Source organism: Syngnathus leptorhynchus, chromosome 4 (genome assembly GCF_054491065.1).
Source record: "Syngnathus leptorhynchus isolate UIUO chromosome 4, UIUO_Slep, whole genome shotgun sequence".
In the NCBI taxonomy this organism is placed as follows: Eukaryota; Metazoa; Chordata; class Actinopteri; order Syngnathiformes; family Syngnathidae; genus Syngnathus; species Syngnathus leptorhynchus.
This window is the reverse complement of record NC_141198.1, coordinates 8,942,703-8,960,413: the sequence shown is the minus strand read 5'-3', so window position 1 is coordinate 8,960,413 and position 17,711 is coordinate 8,942,703. Positions and strand designations below refer to the sequence as shown.

Below are 17,711 nucleotides of genomic sequence, written 5' to 3'. Positions count from 1 at the left end.
CCCCGCGACTACAAATCGTAAATTTCGTTACCGAGGACTTGTGAATGTAGCATTGAAGCACCCGGAAATTAGAATAAGTCATTAACAAAAGACACTTCATCGTAAACACGTCAGTTTGTAATTTTAATGTGCTGTCATTTGTTCAACCGCTACCATTGACGTATCTATTAAACGATTCACTGATCAGTGATCTGTCACTGATCTGCCCGCGGGCACCAGGTAGCCACCAGAGGACATGAGTAGCCAACGGGAGTGTTCTATAAATAGCTCACCATTGCTTATGTGATTACCTAGGAATGTTTATTTGATCATTTGAATATTTAAACATCGGCAAATAATTATAAAAAATGAAATATTGCATAGTATTCATCTATATCCAAACGACTCTCTCAGTCATGAACATCTCCACCACATGTTTTCATCAAATAAAAAGTGTCTAGGATTAAGTTATTGATGAAAACTTTCAGGTCATTTGTGTATAAATAGGTTCACTGATGATTAAACTCTTCAGGTCACCATCATCTTCCAAAACTTCAAGGATTGACATCAAAAGTTTCCTGTTGATTTGAAGCAATATCTGAAACAAGGTAGCCAAGGTTGAGGTCAAAACATTTTCCTTTGGGATCTTGTCCAGCCAGATTATAGACTAATCTTCAAAGTCTCAGGAATGCCCATGAACTATTTTGAAGTATATCTGGCCCAAGATTCAGCTGAGGTCAAAACAATCACTCTGTTTCTCATTTTCTGAGTTAAATCTTCAAGTTGTCATTTCTGTTCATCAGAGTAAAACAAAGATAAAATATCAAAGGTGCATGTTTTATCCAAGATGAGAGATCAGTGCTTCTTTTGGTGATATTAAATGTGAGCCCAGTCTTTCAAAATTATATTTGCTTTTTTTTTTTTCAAAAGGAATACAGATGTCTTCATCATCTTTTTGCGAGAAAACAGGAAAACTGGAACTTGGAAGAGGAATAGTGTCATTGTGAAATCTTAGAATCTGTTGTTTTCCAAGTTTACACTAATCTTAATTTAATGTGTGGATTATATGTTTTCATTTTATTAGAAGTGCCTATGAAATAAAATGCGTTCTAATAAGCGCTGTATCAAAAACTGTGCCTGAAGATAGATAACATTGATTTCTACTGTCTATGACAGGTATTACAGTATACAGTATTTTGCTCACTAGGTTCAAAGCAAATGTATCAAATGCAAAGAGCATTTATCAACATGGTTCAAATTTAAACCACAAACAAATTATGAATGTTTCCAAATTAATTCCGCAGTGCCAATCAGATTGAACAGTGATTAATGTGCTAATATAATGTTTTGATCCTGCAATCACTTTTCAAACATTGCCTTTTATTTTTCATTGTGCGGACGCTAGGGGTCCTTCTTGTCCAGCTCTGCACTGCATTGAATTGTGGGTACAGTAGCTCATGTTTCTGACAGTCAGCTGTTACAGGGAAGTTTTACCGTGGTCGGATAGCTCTCTCTCTCTCTCTCTCTCTGTTCCTGTTCCTGTTCTTGCACTCTCTTCTGGGACACCACTCGCTTTGCTTCCGTCTTTTGTGTTACTGCCGTTTTTAACGCACAGGAAAGTCTGCTCGTCAAGTCTAACTTTAAGTCCAGACTTAAACTTCGGAACTTCGAAATGAGTTTGAACGAACATTCCATGCAGGCTCTTTCATGGAGAAAATTGTACCTGAGCCGGGCCAAGCTAAAAGCTACCAGCCGCACTTCAGCTCTTTTGTCAGGGTTTGCAATGGTAAGTTTTTTTTCCTTTTTTTTTTCTTTTTCTAATGGCGTATTTGCTTCCTGGAAGAGTAACGTGGTTCTAGTGCACCAAGACAGACGCGCACGGTTGTTTTCAAGGTCTTGTCCCTGTGCAGGCCCGCTCTCCGTCTAAACACGTTTCCATAATGACCTCGTTAATCTTTGTGTACTGTAATTCCTAGTATGAAACAAAACAGGTCACGCAACCTGCATCGTCAAGTAACTTGGTTTCACCAATATACTGAAGTAAACGGACAATAAACAGATGTTAGGTGTTATATCAACGCATGGCATGAAGTGTTAAAAACAGACACAGATGTATGGATTTGGTATTTGGCAAAATTCTTGGTTAATTTAGATTTTTCTTTATTTTGGACTGACCTTTTCACACACTTTCAATAGCCTACAACATATCTAGGTCATGAATTGTAATTTAAGGTACACACAACTGAAAAAACACTGTCAAGCATAATTGGTTCATCATAGTCCTGAATGTTATCCGTGAATTGCATTGTGACGATGATGATGATGATGATGAATATGATTATTATTTGCTATATCTCAATTTTCCCAGGTTGCCATGGTGGAGGTGCAGCTGGAAAGCGACTTCGATTATCCTCCAGGGTTGCTGATAGCCTTTAGTGCGTGCACAACAGTGCTAGTTGCAGTGCACCTTTTTGCACTCATGATTAGCACCTGCATCCTCCCTAATCTCGAGGCAGTCAGCAATGTTCACAACCTCAATTCGGTGAACGAGTCTCCCCATGAGCGCATGCACCGTCACATTGAACTGGCTTGGGCTTTTTCCACTGTCATCGGCACACTTCTCTTCCTCACAGAAGTGATGCTCCTCTGCTGGGTCAAGTTTTTACCCCTAAAGACTAACACGGGAAAAAATGACACCATCAGTTCTGGCCAAGCTGCAGCCATTGCTTCCACTTGCATCATGGTGCCTTTTGGGTTGGTTTTTATTGTGTTCGCCGTTCACTTTTATCGCACACTCGTCAGTCACAAAACGGACCGGCAGATCCGAGAACTCGAGCAAGTTATTCGGCTGCAGAACCAACTGGACCACAGGATGGAAAATGAGGACTTGAAGGCTGTTGACCATTTTCCTTGATTCATTTGCTTTGCTTACTTGCAATAGCAGGGGACATTCAGCAGTGCTTTTGCTGTGAATTTTTTTTTTTTTGTGGACAGTGCTTATATTGTCATTTTTATCTTTCGAGCACTGAAGGTTTGATGATTTCCTTTTGACGTTTTCTTGCATATTATTCAGCATGAAAACATGACTCATGCTGCATTATTTCTCTAGCACCTACCAATGGATGCCAAACTCGTATAGACGACTTCATATGGTTCAACGTAATAATTTGTTTTGATATGAAGAAAATATTGCCAATTTTATATTACCAAAAATTCACAGTTAGAATTTGTCGCCATCTCTGTTGGAAAAGAACGGTTTAAAGCAAATCTCTGAATTCACATAGTTGCATGAAATCGCATATGCACACGTCACCTAACGGACATTCGTGACAAAGTGTTTGCATAATCCTGCTCACGTGCAACAGAAGAAAAAAAAATACCTGTCATAATGATGCATCTTTTAGTTGATCACACTGGAGCTTTGGGTTAAATTGCATGCAAGATTATTTTGTGTTGAAGTTTATGCACTATTGTCAATGATTTAGCAATATGTCTTTTTGTATCCCATAATGTTGCGGAGTTTGTGTTATTTTTGTGTTCAGATATTGGTACTCAATTGTCAATACAAATCATTTAAATTTTATTACTAAAAGATTTTAAAATTTACTTTCAACCCAAAAGAGTGTACAGTGTTACATTATGTAGCAAGTTGCTACCTTGTGGATGGATCTACTCGACATAATGTGATCAAGGCTCAAAATAGGCGGTGAGTCCCAATTTGCATTTTGCACCTCAACAAAACAGATTAAATAGCCAAACTGAGAACTTTTGTGGTTTGTTACGTTGCGCACTGTAAACTATTAACACCACAAGATGTGGAGCAATTAACATGAATAATGGAATAGAATTCCTCCAGCCACAGGTAAGCAGCTATATTCATGTATGAAAAAAAACTGTTGCATCATTTGTAAACAAAAAACTGCAAACATGCTTTTCATTTTTTCCATATGATGATGCATGTTGTTGGAAATGTTTGGTGAATGCGTCTTAGTTGATAGTTTACATGCTTTTGCTCGCATGTTGCAAATGTTGAGCGTTTACATGATTTAGCATGCTCACATGTTGCAAATCTTACAAGTATTATTGTCCTGTGGCACATGTTGAATTATGTCAGTGTTTTTCATTTTGTTTCGAATTCCCCAAATGTTTTTTGGGGGAGGGTGTGGGGGCCCCAAAGCCAATGGATATGCTGAAATGAGACATACGGTACATGCATGCAAGTATGCAAATATGAATACCACTTACTGGGTTATGTGACAATCAAAGAGCCTCTCAGCTCACCTATTGTGCCTTGCTTAGATAACTGTTCCGTTCCATAAGTTGACTTTTGTGGTTTATTTATTCAACTGACGGTATTGTATATACAAAGTATCCATGAATGTGTTTTACTATGTAAGGTGACACTGCAGCAGATCCTCTGAGCTGTAACAAGGTGGTGTTTGTTGCCAATTTCAAAATAAAACACATTTTATGTTACTTGACCACTTTATACTTCCACTAATTCCTTATATGGTGTTAAAATTCAAGAACTAAGAATCACGTTATGCACTGTCCAAACATTCATTATTTTCTTGCAGATTATCATGATGCCTTATGACTTGATGTGAAAGTTCCATACTGTGGTAACACTTTTAGTGCCATAGCAGGTTACCTTTTCTGGACAAGGTTTTGTCAGCCGTGTTGGAAAAGAATTGAAGATCTTAGATTTAGTGGGCTGGTCATACAAAAACAACCTTCATGTCTACTTGCTGGTTGCTGTGCTGTGTTTTAAACTTCAGATTCTTTCTGGCTTGTGTTTTGAGAAAAGACATGTTCGCTGGTCTGTGCTTTAAGTGGCTACATGATCCTGCCAGTGTATATTATGTAACAACTCAGAGAGAGACAGAAAACTAAAGACATTTTGAAGAGCGACATTAAGTTTAGCCATTTTATCACCTTCATTACAGATAACCACATCAAGGGGGACGGTAGCGGTTACATAAACAATTTGTTTAAAAAAAAAAAAAAAAATCACTGGGTTGTTTATTTTCATCCTGCATTTCTTGACCCAGCAGTGTTAAAATCTGATCAACATAAATTATTAATTTGGTATCTCACCAACTGACTCAGTATTACACCAATTAATAAGCATAAGAATATTTTATTTGTATTATTATTATGCAAGGATCTGTTGTATTTACATTGCATTCATAATCCATACATAATTTATTTTAGGATATATTCAGTCTACAAATACAATTTGTAATATAAATTCTGAATATATTTGCTCAGTATGATGCAGTGCAGTTAAATATCACTACAAACTACTGTTATACATTATAAGCTTATTGTATACCACTCTGACAGTGTCAGTGACAGGCGTTTTGATACATCTCGAAGAAAAACTAAAATAAAAACAATAATAATGTTGGGAATTGTTGATCTCGGCAGTCGCTTGCTTGCTGGTTCCTCAATGTGCTCCTCCGCCTGGAACTATTTTACTAATGGCGGATGGATCTGTACGCCAACCTGGACAACTCACTGAATGCAGTCAACACCTGGTTGGAAAAAAAAAACATACAAGCAGAGAATGTTGTTCCATCAAAGAGTGCAAGCATAGGTAAGGTGTTAATATAATTTATTTGGGTTTGATGAGGACGCTTATTTCAAGTACGATTCGTGAGTAGAGACGAGCACCTGATCCTGTCTGCATCACCGCATCACCTGTCGGGGCGTGTACAGTATACGACAGTTGCAATTTGACAACCCCCGATGTATTTTTATCATAATTACAGGTTTGGACGAATGTAATGGAAAGCGAAAAACAAGTTTTAGGGAGAAAATCACCGCGTCAACCCTGGAGAAGTTTCAAGTTGATTATTGATCCCGCTTTAACAAAAGGACTCTACAAAGTGTACCGCTATGATGGGCACGACTTCAACATTCCCGTGAGCGTTTCAAAATATTCAGCATTGTACTCGCACGCCACGAACAAAACCATCACAAGTGCATTGTTTTCCAACATCAGGTTGATGACTTAGGTTTGTTTCCAGTGGATTCAGTGAAAGATCCACGCATCTGTCGCATGTGGAGCAAATGCGTCAAGAGTGACCTTTCGGTTCCCAGATTTAAGGTAGGCACGATAATAACCGTGTTTATAACAAGTCTATTCACGTGTTATTCTCTGTTTGTGTCTTTTCAGATAGATGAGTTTTACATTGGGCCCATTCCTCCTAAAGAAGTGACATTTTGCAGGCTGAATGACAATGTAAACAAGGCCTTCCTCACTAATATGTGTAAGAAATATGGCAACACTGAAGAAGTGGAAATTTTCTACAATCCAAAGAACAAAAAGCATTCAGGAGTTGCCAAAGTTGTTTTTGAAACCGTGAGGGCTGCTAAGGACTCTGTTCATCACCTTAATCAAACATCAGTGATGGGCAATGTTATCCATGTGGAAATGGATCCAAAAGGTAAGAAGGCTTTTTTCGCTTTATATAGCCTATATCTTAAAGGGTAGACCTAAATGAGATATTGTTAAGCTTATATTTTGTTGGGTGTCATTCAACAGGTGAAAACAGAGTGCGCTACCTCAAACTGCTCTATAATGGCATCTACACTCCATGCAGCTTACCAGTAGGAAGCAGTGACCAAAGCCTACAAAACTTAATCGACAATTTACTGGTATGTGCAGTATTCGTCCAGTGCAACTACTGTTTTTTTTTATTTTTTAGTAAATAGTGAGCGCTCTATACAGATTCTCAAATTATTGACCGATAATTACAATAATAATGATAATTATAATAATTAATGTTCATAATTATTTCTAATCTTTATGTTTTGCCGTAGTCATTTTCTTATGATGCTAAAACTGCCTATACCCACATGTTGAAAAGATCATGCACAATTATTAATTGTACTAATCAATATAAGTTTAATAATATCAGGGGTTTTTTTCAGTTTTTAGTGTTCTCTGAAAAGTAAAAAAAGACCTAAGCTATTATTATAGCTCTGTGACACAATGTAAAAATTGTTTCCGTATTTCTTGCAGTGCAATTCAGCCCCGCAGGGTGAAGGAAGCCCAAGCGGCCCCACTACTCCACTCTCTCTCGACACAGCATATTCCAGTATTAGTCGGGATACACCTTGTAGCTTTGGGCTCACTCCTTATTCACAGGGAACCCCGCACACGCCTTGCTTTTCTGCGACTCCTCTCTCCCTCGACTCATGCTACTCCAGTCTTCAGGGCACTCCGATCCTCCAGGGGGAGCACCCGACTTACAGTGTTCCCAAACCATTCAGAAGAGAGTTTTGCTGTCATAAATTGGCAAGGTTTCACTGGGGAGCCACTGAAGTCTCTGAGGAAAACAGCCAACCTCAAAATTCCCTCCGACCGATTACCCTGAATAGCAAGCAGAAGCTTGCACCATGGAGAAAAACCAAAACCACATTTGCTCAGAAACATGCAAAGCATTCTTTCGAACTTTTATCCCCTGGTTCCGAGTCGAGGAATGTGATCGCAACTAGCTCAAAAGCGTTACAGATAACCTCTTTGAGCATCTTAAGCATCAACTTGGAAGCCAACAAGCATTTAGACGTGACTTTCCCACCTGACAGTCATGCATGCATTGAAGAGTTACCTCAGTCACCACCAGTAAACTTTATCCCAAGAAACCCCCAGCCAGAATCAGAGACATTGGATGCCCGAATACAACATTTGCTGACTAACAGCCAGAGTTCAGATACTTTTCATGGGAATACTTCAATAGCTGATGTGTTCGGTCAGGACAGCCCAACCTCACCACATCCACTGCAGAACTCCCCACCCTCAAATGACCCAAACAAGACTTTGGAAGAGGTTAATCCTACGGAATTCCTTGAAGAGGATGAAACCTCCCAAGCTGTCTTTTTTCTTACTTCCCAAAGAGATAAAGAGAATCCCTCTTCATTTGATTTTACAAAACCTGGTGAAAGCCAAGATGGAAACATTAAGAGAAATGCTGAAAAGGCACCAAGCCAAAAGGTAATTATGTTAGCATTTATAAAAGGAATTGTGATTTTTGGGAGCTTTTTATTCGTCTGGTCACTTAGATCTCTTCTTGTCTCTTTCAGGAGGTCCACTTATCCAATGTAGAAGAAATAAACGGTGAAACATTGACACCATCCAAACATCCTCTTGCCATCACATCCGCAGGCCATCATCTACCATTTATCCCTTTGTGTTTCCCCATTCCTTCATTTCCACCTGTCCCACTTCGCCTCCCAAATGGCATCATTCCCGTTCCACCTCCAGGCTGGAGCCTCCCTCCAGGCCATCACAGCAACATCCACATTCCACCACCTTCTAACTTCCCGGTACCCCAACCTTCTTTGCCGCCTCCTGCACCACCCAGGGCCACTTCACCTTTTCCTCGTATCAACCCTCGAGTTCCACCACCAGACTACTCACTGGTGAGGGAAAACCCTCATAAAGTCACAATGGAAAAAGTTTTAGATGTGCTCATGGATGAACTGAAGTCGACTATTAAGAGAGACCTCACTCGCAGAATGATTGAGGGAGTGGCGTTCAAGGTGTTTGAAGTCTGGTGGGACAATCAAGAGAAGAAAATAAAGGTAAATATTTAATACTTTTTACATTCACCATATACAGTACACTTCTTTTAACTCAATATTCTATTTTATCTACCAAAGCAATCAGTTGTGCCCTTAAATGATAAGAAAAGTATAAATTCTCTGAATCACATCGCTGGCGAGCACAAGAAGCCTCCCCTTCCCACCTTCAAGGTAAGCAAGAGTTGTAATAAAACACCAAGATTGAACATTGAAGAAAATGTTTTGCAATGCAGATTAAGAAGAAAAGTGGGGACAATCCTACAACAATGAAAGGTAAGATTTGTTTCAAATAAATTCATTCAACGACCGTCAGAGATTCAGTACCTTTTTCATGTGTTACTTTTAGACGGAACCCACGAGGACGATATGTTGAAACCAACATTTGAAAGACGTAAACGCAGACATGCAAGACCGCTTGATCTTGAAAGTGATGATGATGATGACAGAAAGGAAGAATACAGGATACATCAAGCCGCTGCGCAACGGGAAATTGCAACAGACAAAGAAGAACAGGTTGGGCCCATAGAAGATGAAGCACACATTTTGGTAAATAACAAGTCACATGAAAAGCAATCATTAATGAATCCTGTCATAGTTTTTTTTCCTAGTTTATTTCCAAAAGCATACAGTAAAGGTGCAAATGTACTTGTAAAACATATATTGATTTTGTAGAAACGTTTTCTGCAAAGGGATAAAAGCAAACCTTTATGAAAATAATATATTGAGATGTTAAGATTTTGTTTATACACCACCACAATGGGGTTGAAATAAATTAAAATTGACATGATTGTAGATTTTCATCTTAAATTTAAGAGGTTTCGCTCATAATATGGCATTTTCGATTTATAAAAAATAGCCTTCCACATGCAGCCCATAAAATTAGTAGATTTTGTATACTATAAAGCGAAGCCCTTACGCGCCTTGAAACCACAATTATGAAAAAGTCACAAACAAAAATGTTGCACAGTAATTTGACTTATAGCCCTACTAAATTGAGATTTGACCAACTTAACATGGTGATGAGGAGAACATTTCTGTATCTCAGTGTGACGGGAATGATCATGCCAGCAATGTTGATGACAATCATAAAGAAAAAGAGAAGGTATCTGAAAAACACAGGGAGGCTGAAGACACCTGTCCAGTTCTTGGTGACGTTCTTTCCTTCAGCAGTGGTATGTAAAAAAGTTTTGCGTGTGTTACTGCTACCTTTCAGAATGCTTACCACATTTTATTTCACTTTTGTTGACTAATATTCAGAGTGCAGCTCCTCGGAGGTCTGCTCATCCGACTGGGACTCCCCGGACTCTTTTACTTCCGAGAGCTCAGAGAACTCATCCTCCTGCGACTTCAGCTCTGAAGATGATGATAATGTTGATTTAGTAGACAACATAAAGAATGGTGAAGGTTTGAAGTGTGTAGTAATATCATCAGATGAGGAGTCGGTGGAGGTTGAGCCCCCCGTGACACCCTCAGCCCCACTCACGCCTGGTGCTCAGCTAGAACTCCACGACTTGTCAGATCCATCTAATAGGGAGAAAGCAGAGGAGAACGAGTACATGCACCAAGAACATGCAATGATGGCGCTACAGCCTTCATCACCTACTGGACTTCGAGGTAATGATCTCCGAACATTGAAATCATTATCTGAATAGACAACATAAAATTTGGCGATGCATTTGTCTTGTCTCTGCAGCGGTGGCTCTTGAACTTGACATGGAGAGGCGTAAATGGAACTCGGGATCTCCGGAGTATACCTTGAGGCCTCTCACACCTACTGGCTGCTTTTTGGACAGTGACCCTGAAATTTGTATCAGAAGCAAACCAACATCTCCAGTTGTGATGGAGGTGGGACGACCACAGACCCCAGGCAAGGAGATAGACTCTCAATTAGGAAGTGAAGAATCAGAAGATGACAATCTCTCTCTCACGATCAGTGAGTTACATCCACCGTCAGACACGGCATTATTATTCCAGGAAACACCCAAAACTCCAGGTCGAGAAGACACAAGTGATTGGAGTCCTAGCAGTGGCCTAAGGTCCTCAACAAGTCCAGGGTATGAGAGCATTATACCGGAAGATACTGGGGAAACATACTCACATTTTAGAAAACCATCGGCTCCCTCATCACTGTTTAGTAGTCCATTTATATTACCACCAAATACTCCTGGAAGAGATATCTTTCTACCACGAAGATCCTTCATCCACAGAAGAAAGACTGACATTGCGAACATCTCACAATGTGACAAATTCCTTGGAATGTCATCTCCATGTGACCTTTCTGAGTCTTCATCTGATGGCGGAGGAGTGAGAACATGGTCAGGTGTGAGAGTGATACCCCTGCAAAGACTGGAGAACATGCCTGGTCTTCTCTACAAAACAAAAATGAGGCGTAAATGGTGGAAGAGAACAAAAAGGCGTCGGAGGAGCCACTACTTCTCTCGTCCCAGTCCTCCCAAGTGGCGTTCAGAGTGCGAGGAAAGGAGAATACTTCACAGTATATGGAAGGACGGTCTGGATCAAGAGGATGAGAGACTGCTCAAGTGCACTTACGAAAGGCTGCAAGAGCGGGAAGATGAGTGTAGCTGGCTTAGTGATGCCCTTTGGATACCTCATCCTCATATCCTTTTCACTTCCAAATTTGTTGTGAGCATTCAGTCATATAGCAAGTCAAGATTTTGTATGCTTTTGCGTGTGCTGTATGTATTTGGTCCCGCGTTATGAAATTACTCATGACTCAGTTTGTGTTTCAAGTTCTTAACTGATGCTCACTGACTAAAGTTATAGAAGAGAATGAAGGACACCAATCATGGCAGCAGAAGCACATTACAGGCTCAGCCCGCAGCGAGGGTTTCTACAAAATCAACTGGCGGGATAAACTTGAATACCTCAAACAAGAAAGAACCATTGAGCTTTCATCAGCAAGCGCTCAGGTATTCAACACAGTAAAGTGGATGTCATTCATCACACGTAAGCTTGCCGTGTCCATGCAGGAACTTCAGACACAGCCTACTGCAGTTCGGGCCGGATCAGACTTCAGGTCAGAACAGCGGCGTCTGCTGTCATCTTTTAGCTGCGATAGTGACCTCGTCAAGTTCAACCAACTCAAGGTTTGTGAAGTGAATCGCACTTCCACCCACGTCGTTGAATAAAGCGGGTGCTCGCACTAGTCTAATAAAAAAGATATCGTTTTCGGTTAATTGTCGTGCGATGTGGTAATTCAAGATTTAGGATTTTTTGTTTTTAATCAAATAAACCATTAGGAATTTTATGTAGGATTTAAAAAAAAAAGGTATTATCATCCTTCAGTTCCGAAAGAAGAGGATTCGTTTCAGTCCAAGTCCCATCCATGATTGGGGTCTGTTTGCCATGGAGGCCATAGCAGCAGATGAGATGGTGATTGAGTATGTCGGCCAAATTATCAGACAGGTGAGGAAAAATAATTGTATGCAACCAACCCTTTCTGTTCTTGTGACCGCAGCAATTTAGAGCATGCTTTTAATTTAATGAAGCAAAAAGCAAAGGTACAAAGCGCGACAAACAAATCAACAAGTGCGGGTTACTACAGTGAAGGACTGGCAAAGAATGATTGTGAACATCGCTCTTGTTAAATGAATTCATCTGAATGTTGTTTCACTCAGAATATTGCTGACATGAGAGAGCGTAGATACGAGGAAGCGGGCATCGGAAGCAGCTATTTGTTCCGGGTCGATCAGAACACCATCATCGATGCCACAAAATGCGGGAATTTATCCAGATTCATCAACCATAGCTGCAGTGTGAGTATGATTTGCTTCTGCTGGGTTTGTCATTTCATTTAAAAATCAATTTGTGATGGTCTTACAGCCAAACTCTTATGCAAAGATCATCACTGTGGAGTCTCAAAAGAAGATAGTGATATACTCGCGGCAGCCAATCAGCATCAATGAAGAAATCACGTACGACTACAAGTTTCCCATTGAGGACACAAAAATTCCTTGTTTGTGTGGCTCTGAAAGCTGTCGGGGCTCTTTGAACTGATTCCATCTGGAGATCTTATAGAAGAGCCCACACTGTCTCAGGTACTGTACAAACAGACACTGAAGATGTGCCTCATAAATAACTATTGGGCATTTCCAGCTGCTCTCTTGAAGGTTAAAAATAACCTGAGATGCACTAAGCAGACCAAGTGAACTTTCCTATCCAGCACGTAAGCTATTGTATGATGAAGTATGAGGGAAAAGAACTCAAAACTTTTGTGGTAAATGTAAATTGACTGCCTTTATATTTAATGTACATGGTGTACAGTCTCATTTGAAAAACTTTATAAATGCAAGTTATGAGAGGTTATCTTTGGCTCTACATCACAGTAACATGGACAGTAAGTATATGGCAGGGGTTGTCAGCCGGTGGTCCGCAAATTTGGAAATAGACGATAATTGGATTCATTATTTAGACTTTATTTTCCAGATAATTTTGTGAATCATTTACCCATTCAAATGATGTCAAATGTAGCTGAGATTCCCAAAATAGACATACAGACGCAAATAAATAGCCTGCATAGGTCTAGCTTACTTCGTTGCAAAATAAAATAATATTCTGCCAAAACAGTGGTCCCCGAGTGGCTTCTTGGTTATTATGGTGGTCCCTTAGACAAAACCAGTTGAAAACCCCTGGTATATGACAACCGCTGTTTAACAGTGGCAGTCATACAAATATCACATCTTGTACTATGAATTATCAATAGGGCTTTATTATGCAAATTAGAGCACACATTTTCAGTTATGAGAACTTCAAATTGAAATTTGATTTCCTTGACTTGAGCTTCGTGTAAATTTGTTAAAAAATGAAACATTACAAATTAGTAAACACAGAATTGTAATCAAACAATAGGCTTGAAAGAGTCAACTAAGTAACCGCATGTGTGTTTGTACTGAGGTTCTCTACCTTACTTGTACAATATATTAAACAGCCAGAATTGGACATACATTTTACATTTGATTGTTTGAAGGCCCACAAATATAAATCTAGGCTCACATATTCTTGGACACACCATTGGGTGTGAGAACGGTCAGATTTCCTCTGGCATGTTGGTCCGCTTCGATGGCTTCAAAAAGAGATTTGAAGTTTCCCGCACCAAAGCCCTGTGGAATGAACATATACAAATTGAAGTACACGGTACTGTCGGACCATCACATTTTGGTGAATTTATTATTTTTACAGAAATGTATAGCAGTCCACCCATTTACATGTTACTGTTATTATTATTTTTTACAAATTATTTTACAGTCTAAAGTGTTGAAAATGTCTTGCTCCATTTGCAATGCTAATCGCATCGTACCATTTTTGGGGTCTTCTGAAATATAATGATTTGGGAAATACGAGGATTCCATCTGACGCCAGCGCTATCGAGCCATCTACCCATAAGTGTCCTAACCTGGTGATTATGTCTTTGAATGACTTCCAAGAAGACAGTGGGCCGGTCCTGAACTGGCTTGGTAAAGATCTGAAGTAAGTAGCCATTGTCATCATAGTCTACCAGGATCTTCAGCTCCTGCAGAGTGCATCGTGTGTTAAATGGCAATTGTGCTGGCACATTCTCCAATATGGTTCTTTTAATGCAATATGTGAACCTACCTGCAGGACATCCAGGTCTTCTGCAATTTTCACCTTGGAGTGTTTTAAGTTTTCCCTCAGTTGGTCGTAGTATGTGTCGGGCACCGACATAAACTCTGCTCCACGCTGTTTTAGGTTGCGGATCTGCAAAGATGTAAATCATATAGGTTTTATTTTATTTTTCTCCAATTCTGGAATGCACCCACTCTTGTTTTCAAAGACTTACTGCTGTTATAATATCTGAGGTGTTCATGGCAATGTGCTGCACTCCAGCACCTCCGTAGTACTCCACATACTCCTGTAAGACAATGGTGAGATCTAGTACATAATCATATCATAGACAGAAGTCAATGTAATCATATACAATCATTAATTTGACTGGTTCAGATTACACAACAAACCTGAATTTGAGACTTCCTCTTGCCTATTGCAGGCTCATTGATGGGCATCTTTACAGTCTCTTCATAGTTGGCCACCACAATGGAGCGCAGGGCACTGAACTCTGTTTGCAACTGCTTGTCGTCCACTGACCAGAAGCGGTGAAAAAGAAGGTTCTTCCGGTACCTTTTGGGTGATGAATCGGTATCATCGGAGTACATTGTTAGGTCAACCCCGACATAATGTATTAACGAGTTTGTTTTGCTTTCCTCTTATTAGAATTTGTACAGTTAAGCATGTGCATCATCTGCAAAATCCTCTCCTCCTACAACCATGATGACCCAAATGACAGCAAGCAGTCATGTCATGAGGTTCATGCCTTCAAAATATGCAGCCCTCCCCGACGAGCAGTCTACCAATCACCAGCTTCATGTAGAGAACGGCCTTGGTCGTTACAGACTAAAATGCGGTCCAGATGTGGAGAGACATCGGAGGCCCATGAGAGAAAAATGCTAAGTCATGCTGATCCCTCATGTGCACCAAAAGAACCAGTTGTGTAAGTTTCAGACAGACTGTCTTCTCAAGGTATAATTCCTCTACCGTGACAGAACCTCTAAACACAGTATTCTTTAAAATAAACAATAGTCACCATTCCACCACTGAAACCATCTCCTCTTCTGGTTGGTTTCCCACAACGTGATCAATGAAGTTCAGTTTTCCCTCTGGTCTGTAGTAGAAGGTCAAAAGTGAGGTCATTTAAACATTTCAACACATTTGAACAAATGATTTATGCAGCATGACAAATGAGGGATACTCACAAGGTGGGTAACAAGGGGTCCTTAAATAGAGGTGGCTGGAAGCCTGGCAGAAACAGCCCCCTATATCCTGCTCTCTCCACAAATGTGTGAGTGGTGTCACCGTACTGTTGCATAAAAAGCAAATTTGTTAGGCTATCTAATGATTTGATATTATTTCACTTTGTTCACTTACTGTTTGCAGCACAGCAAGTCTGACTTTGCCATGCTTGTCCTCCAGGGTGTAGGGCTCTTTTACAATCTTAGCTCCTCGCTCTTTGGCTTTCTGTTTAATATCAAGTTTTCATTCAGTTTAAAGTCAAGCCATTCCCTGGTAAGATTGTTGTGTTACCTGCACCAAGAAGTCACAGTTCTCCACCGCAAATGCAACATCTTTCACACCATCCCCATGCTTTACTAAATGAGCTCCAATCTCTGAGAAATAGTACAAATAAAAATTCACAGGGACAATATTAAACTTTTTGTGAATCAATTTATAATGGACTTTTGCTGAGTATAAAGGTGCAAGCTTAAAAAAATATATATTTCATTGCATTCATAGCCACGTATTGATGAAAACACGTGAGTTTATAAAAATCGGTGACACTTGAGGGAGTAAATGTGCGTCTGTGATTTATGCAAAGCAAGGTTAGTATATTTAATGAAAACTAGTCAAATTAAGTAAAAATTCGCTGCGTTCTCAAGCCAGTATCTCACTGAGCTGGTTTGTGTATGCTGCAAATGTTGGAATTTTTTTGTCTTATATTCCACATAAAAAAAATAATCCAAAGGTGTAACAATATCGGTGATATACCTTGGTTTCCGGGATTGAGAGCAGATGAGAAAACATATATGATCTGTGAGAATTACAAAACAATCATCAGTGCACAAATAACCCATTTCAACCATGACTAATATTGAGTGTAATTAATTGCTTTTTAATTTATTGTGGATGGCAGAATGAATTTTATTGATTGCAGTTCTTGTCATTATTTATACCCTGTACTCCAAAATCTCCTCACCTTTCCTTGTTTGACTGCATGGGACACTACATCTCGATGGCCTGTCTCCAAGCCTTGGTAGGCAAATGGTTCGAATCCCAGTTTGTTGCAGTAAAATGACGCAGCCTATTGAAAGGAGAATTTGTGGTTGATTTGAGGGAAAGTGTTTCCAAATTGACAGGTTGCGCCATCTGCTGGCAGTAGGTGAGGTTAGGTGAAGGAATGCATTTTGATTTGTGACTCTATCTTCGGGGTGCCCCGGGTTCCACCCCTTAAGAGAACCAATCGTGTTGCAAGCTCAATGTATTGACCAAAACCAACTGTGTGAGAAATTGGTCCCAATTTGAGGTTACTCAAAAGAAAATGCTCAAAACCTTGTCACATTCATACTGTACAACTATTTGCCAAGAAAACAAGTCATCTTAATTTTACTTTAATAATCATAATAAAAAAATGATATATACCCATGCACTCTCAAAATAAAATGTTTTCCTGTCCATCTGTTATTTAACGACGTATAACACGAAAAAAAAAAAATCAAATAATTGTTTGAAACCAAATTACCAAAAAACATTTACTGGTCACTGCTTCTTCTAATTTTTATGTAGGCTACATTGGGTGAAAGAAGTTCTGACATAGCATACCTGTTTTGCATTCCCAACCCAGAATGTCACGTGGTCAAAGGAAAGGAACTGTCCTTGTTCGTGCTATAGACAAGACAACATAAGTTAAGGTTAAATAGTGAATTTGAAATGCGTAGTCAAATTCATTTTCCTACCTTCTCGCCTTTGTCGGTATATGTTGTCTGCAAACAGAAAAAAACCCACAATTATTATAAAAACAACAGCAAATTGAGTCAGACTAAAAAGTCACACTTGTGTGAAAATTATTATAAAAAAATTAAATGACTATACTATACAATAGCAAATTAAGTTATATTAAAAGGTCCTATTTGTGTGAAAATTAAAGATTTTTTATTCATGCATTTTACTTAGTTTTTTAATAAGGTATCTAAAATAACTCACCATGTTGTCCCTGCTGATCTTTCCACATCAGGATTAATCTCTGAATTGAAAAACGGACAAAAATGTTCTAAGGACATTCCCATACGGTGAGGAGGAGGTTTAAGAAGGGGAGGAGGAGGAGGTGGAGATAAGGCTAAGTACAGATGTTTGGGGGTACCCGCTATGTTAGACAATGATGACAATGAAAATCATGTTGACACTACACTCAATCCAAACCAGTAAACAAAAACAACAACAATCAATCAATCAATCAATCAATCAACCAATCAAACAAACAATAGTCAGAAAAAAATGTTACAACGATAAAACATAAATGTGGCGATGGAATTAATTTACATTGAATTAATTTA

The 17,711-nt window shown here is 39.3% G+C and overlaps 3 protein-coding genes across 3 annotated transcripts; 2 read left to right on the top strand and 1 right to left on the bottom strand.

Annotated features, from left to right (window-relative positions):
• The first annotated feature begins 1,425 nt into the window (after positions 1-1,425).
• Positions 1,426-4,436, top strand: LOC147057909 (calcium release-activated calcium channel protein 1-like). The gene is made up of 2 exons (XM_085910858.1): positions 1,426-1,765; positions 2,348-4,436. Exons 1-2 carry the CDS (start codon positions 1,652-1,654, stop codon positions 2,891-2,893), a joined length of 660 nt encoding a protein of 219 aa, XP_085766984.1. The 5' UTR covers positions 1,426-1,651; the 3' UTR covers positions 2,894-4,436.
• A 1,021-nt stretch (positions 4,437-5,457) lies between these two features.
• Positions 5,458-13,310, top strand: LOC147057908 (histone-lysine N-methyltransferase SETD1B-A-like). The gene is given in 18 exon segments (XM_085908957.1): positions 5,458-5,578; positions 5,754-5,906; positions 5,987-6,091; positions 6,161-6,431; positions 6,530-6,642; positions 6,968-7,981; positions 8,071-8,571; positions 8,650-8,742; positions 8,805-8,844; positions 8,918-9,117; positions 9,617-9,743; positions 9,829-10,185; positions 10,265-11,188; positions 11,341-11,501; positions 11,562-11,678; positions 11,878-11,997; positions 12,210-12,347; positions 12,415-13,310. Coding segments are annotated over 17 exon segments (4,593 nt in total). The 5' UTR covers positions 5,458-5,578; positions 5,754-5,768; the 3' UTR covers positions 12,589-13,310.
• A 189-nt stretch (positions 13,311-13,499) lies between these two features.
• LOC147057907 (4-hydroxyphenylpyruvate dioxygenase-like) lies at positions 13,500-17,495 on the bottom strand. Its single transcript, XM_085910189.1, has 14 exons — positions 17,362-17,495; positions 17,115-17,141; positions 16,981-17,043; positions 16,358-16,462; positions 16,150-16,192; positions 15,688-15,770; positions 15,532-15,621; positions 15,360-15,463; positions 15,191-15,268; positions 14,565-14,727; positions 14,390-14,461; positions 14,185-14,307; positions 13,985-14,101; positions 13,500-13,691 (listed from the first exon to the last, which is right to left on the bottom strand). The coding sequence occupies exons 1-14, from the start codon at positions 17,362-17,364 to the stop codon at positions 13,581-13,583; spliced, it is 1,182 nt and encodes a 393-aa protein (XP_085766315.1). The 5' UTR covers positions 17,365-17,495; the 3' UTR covers positions 13,500-13,580.
• Positions 17,496-17,711: the final 216 nt, after the last annotated feature.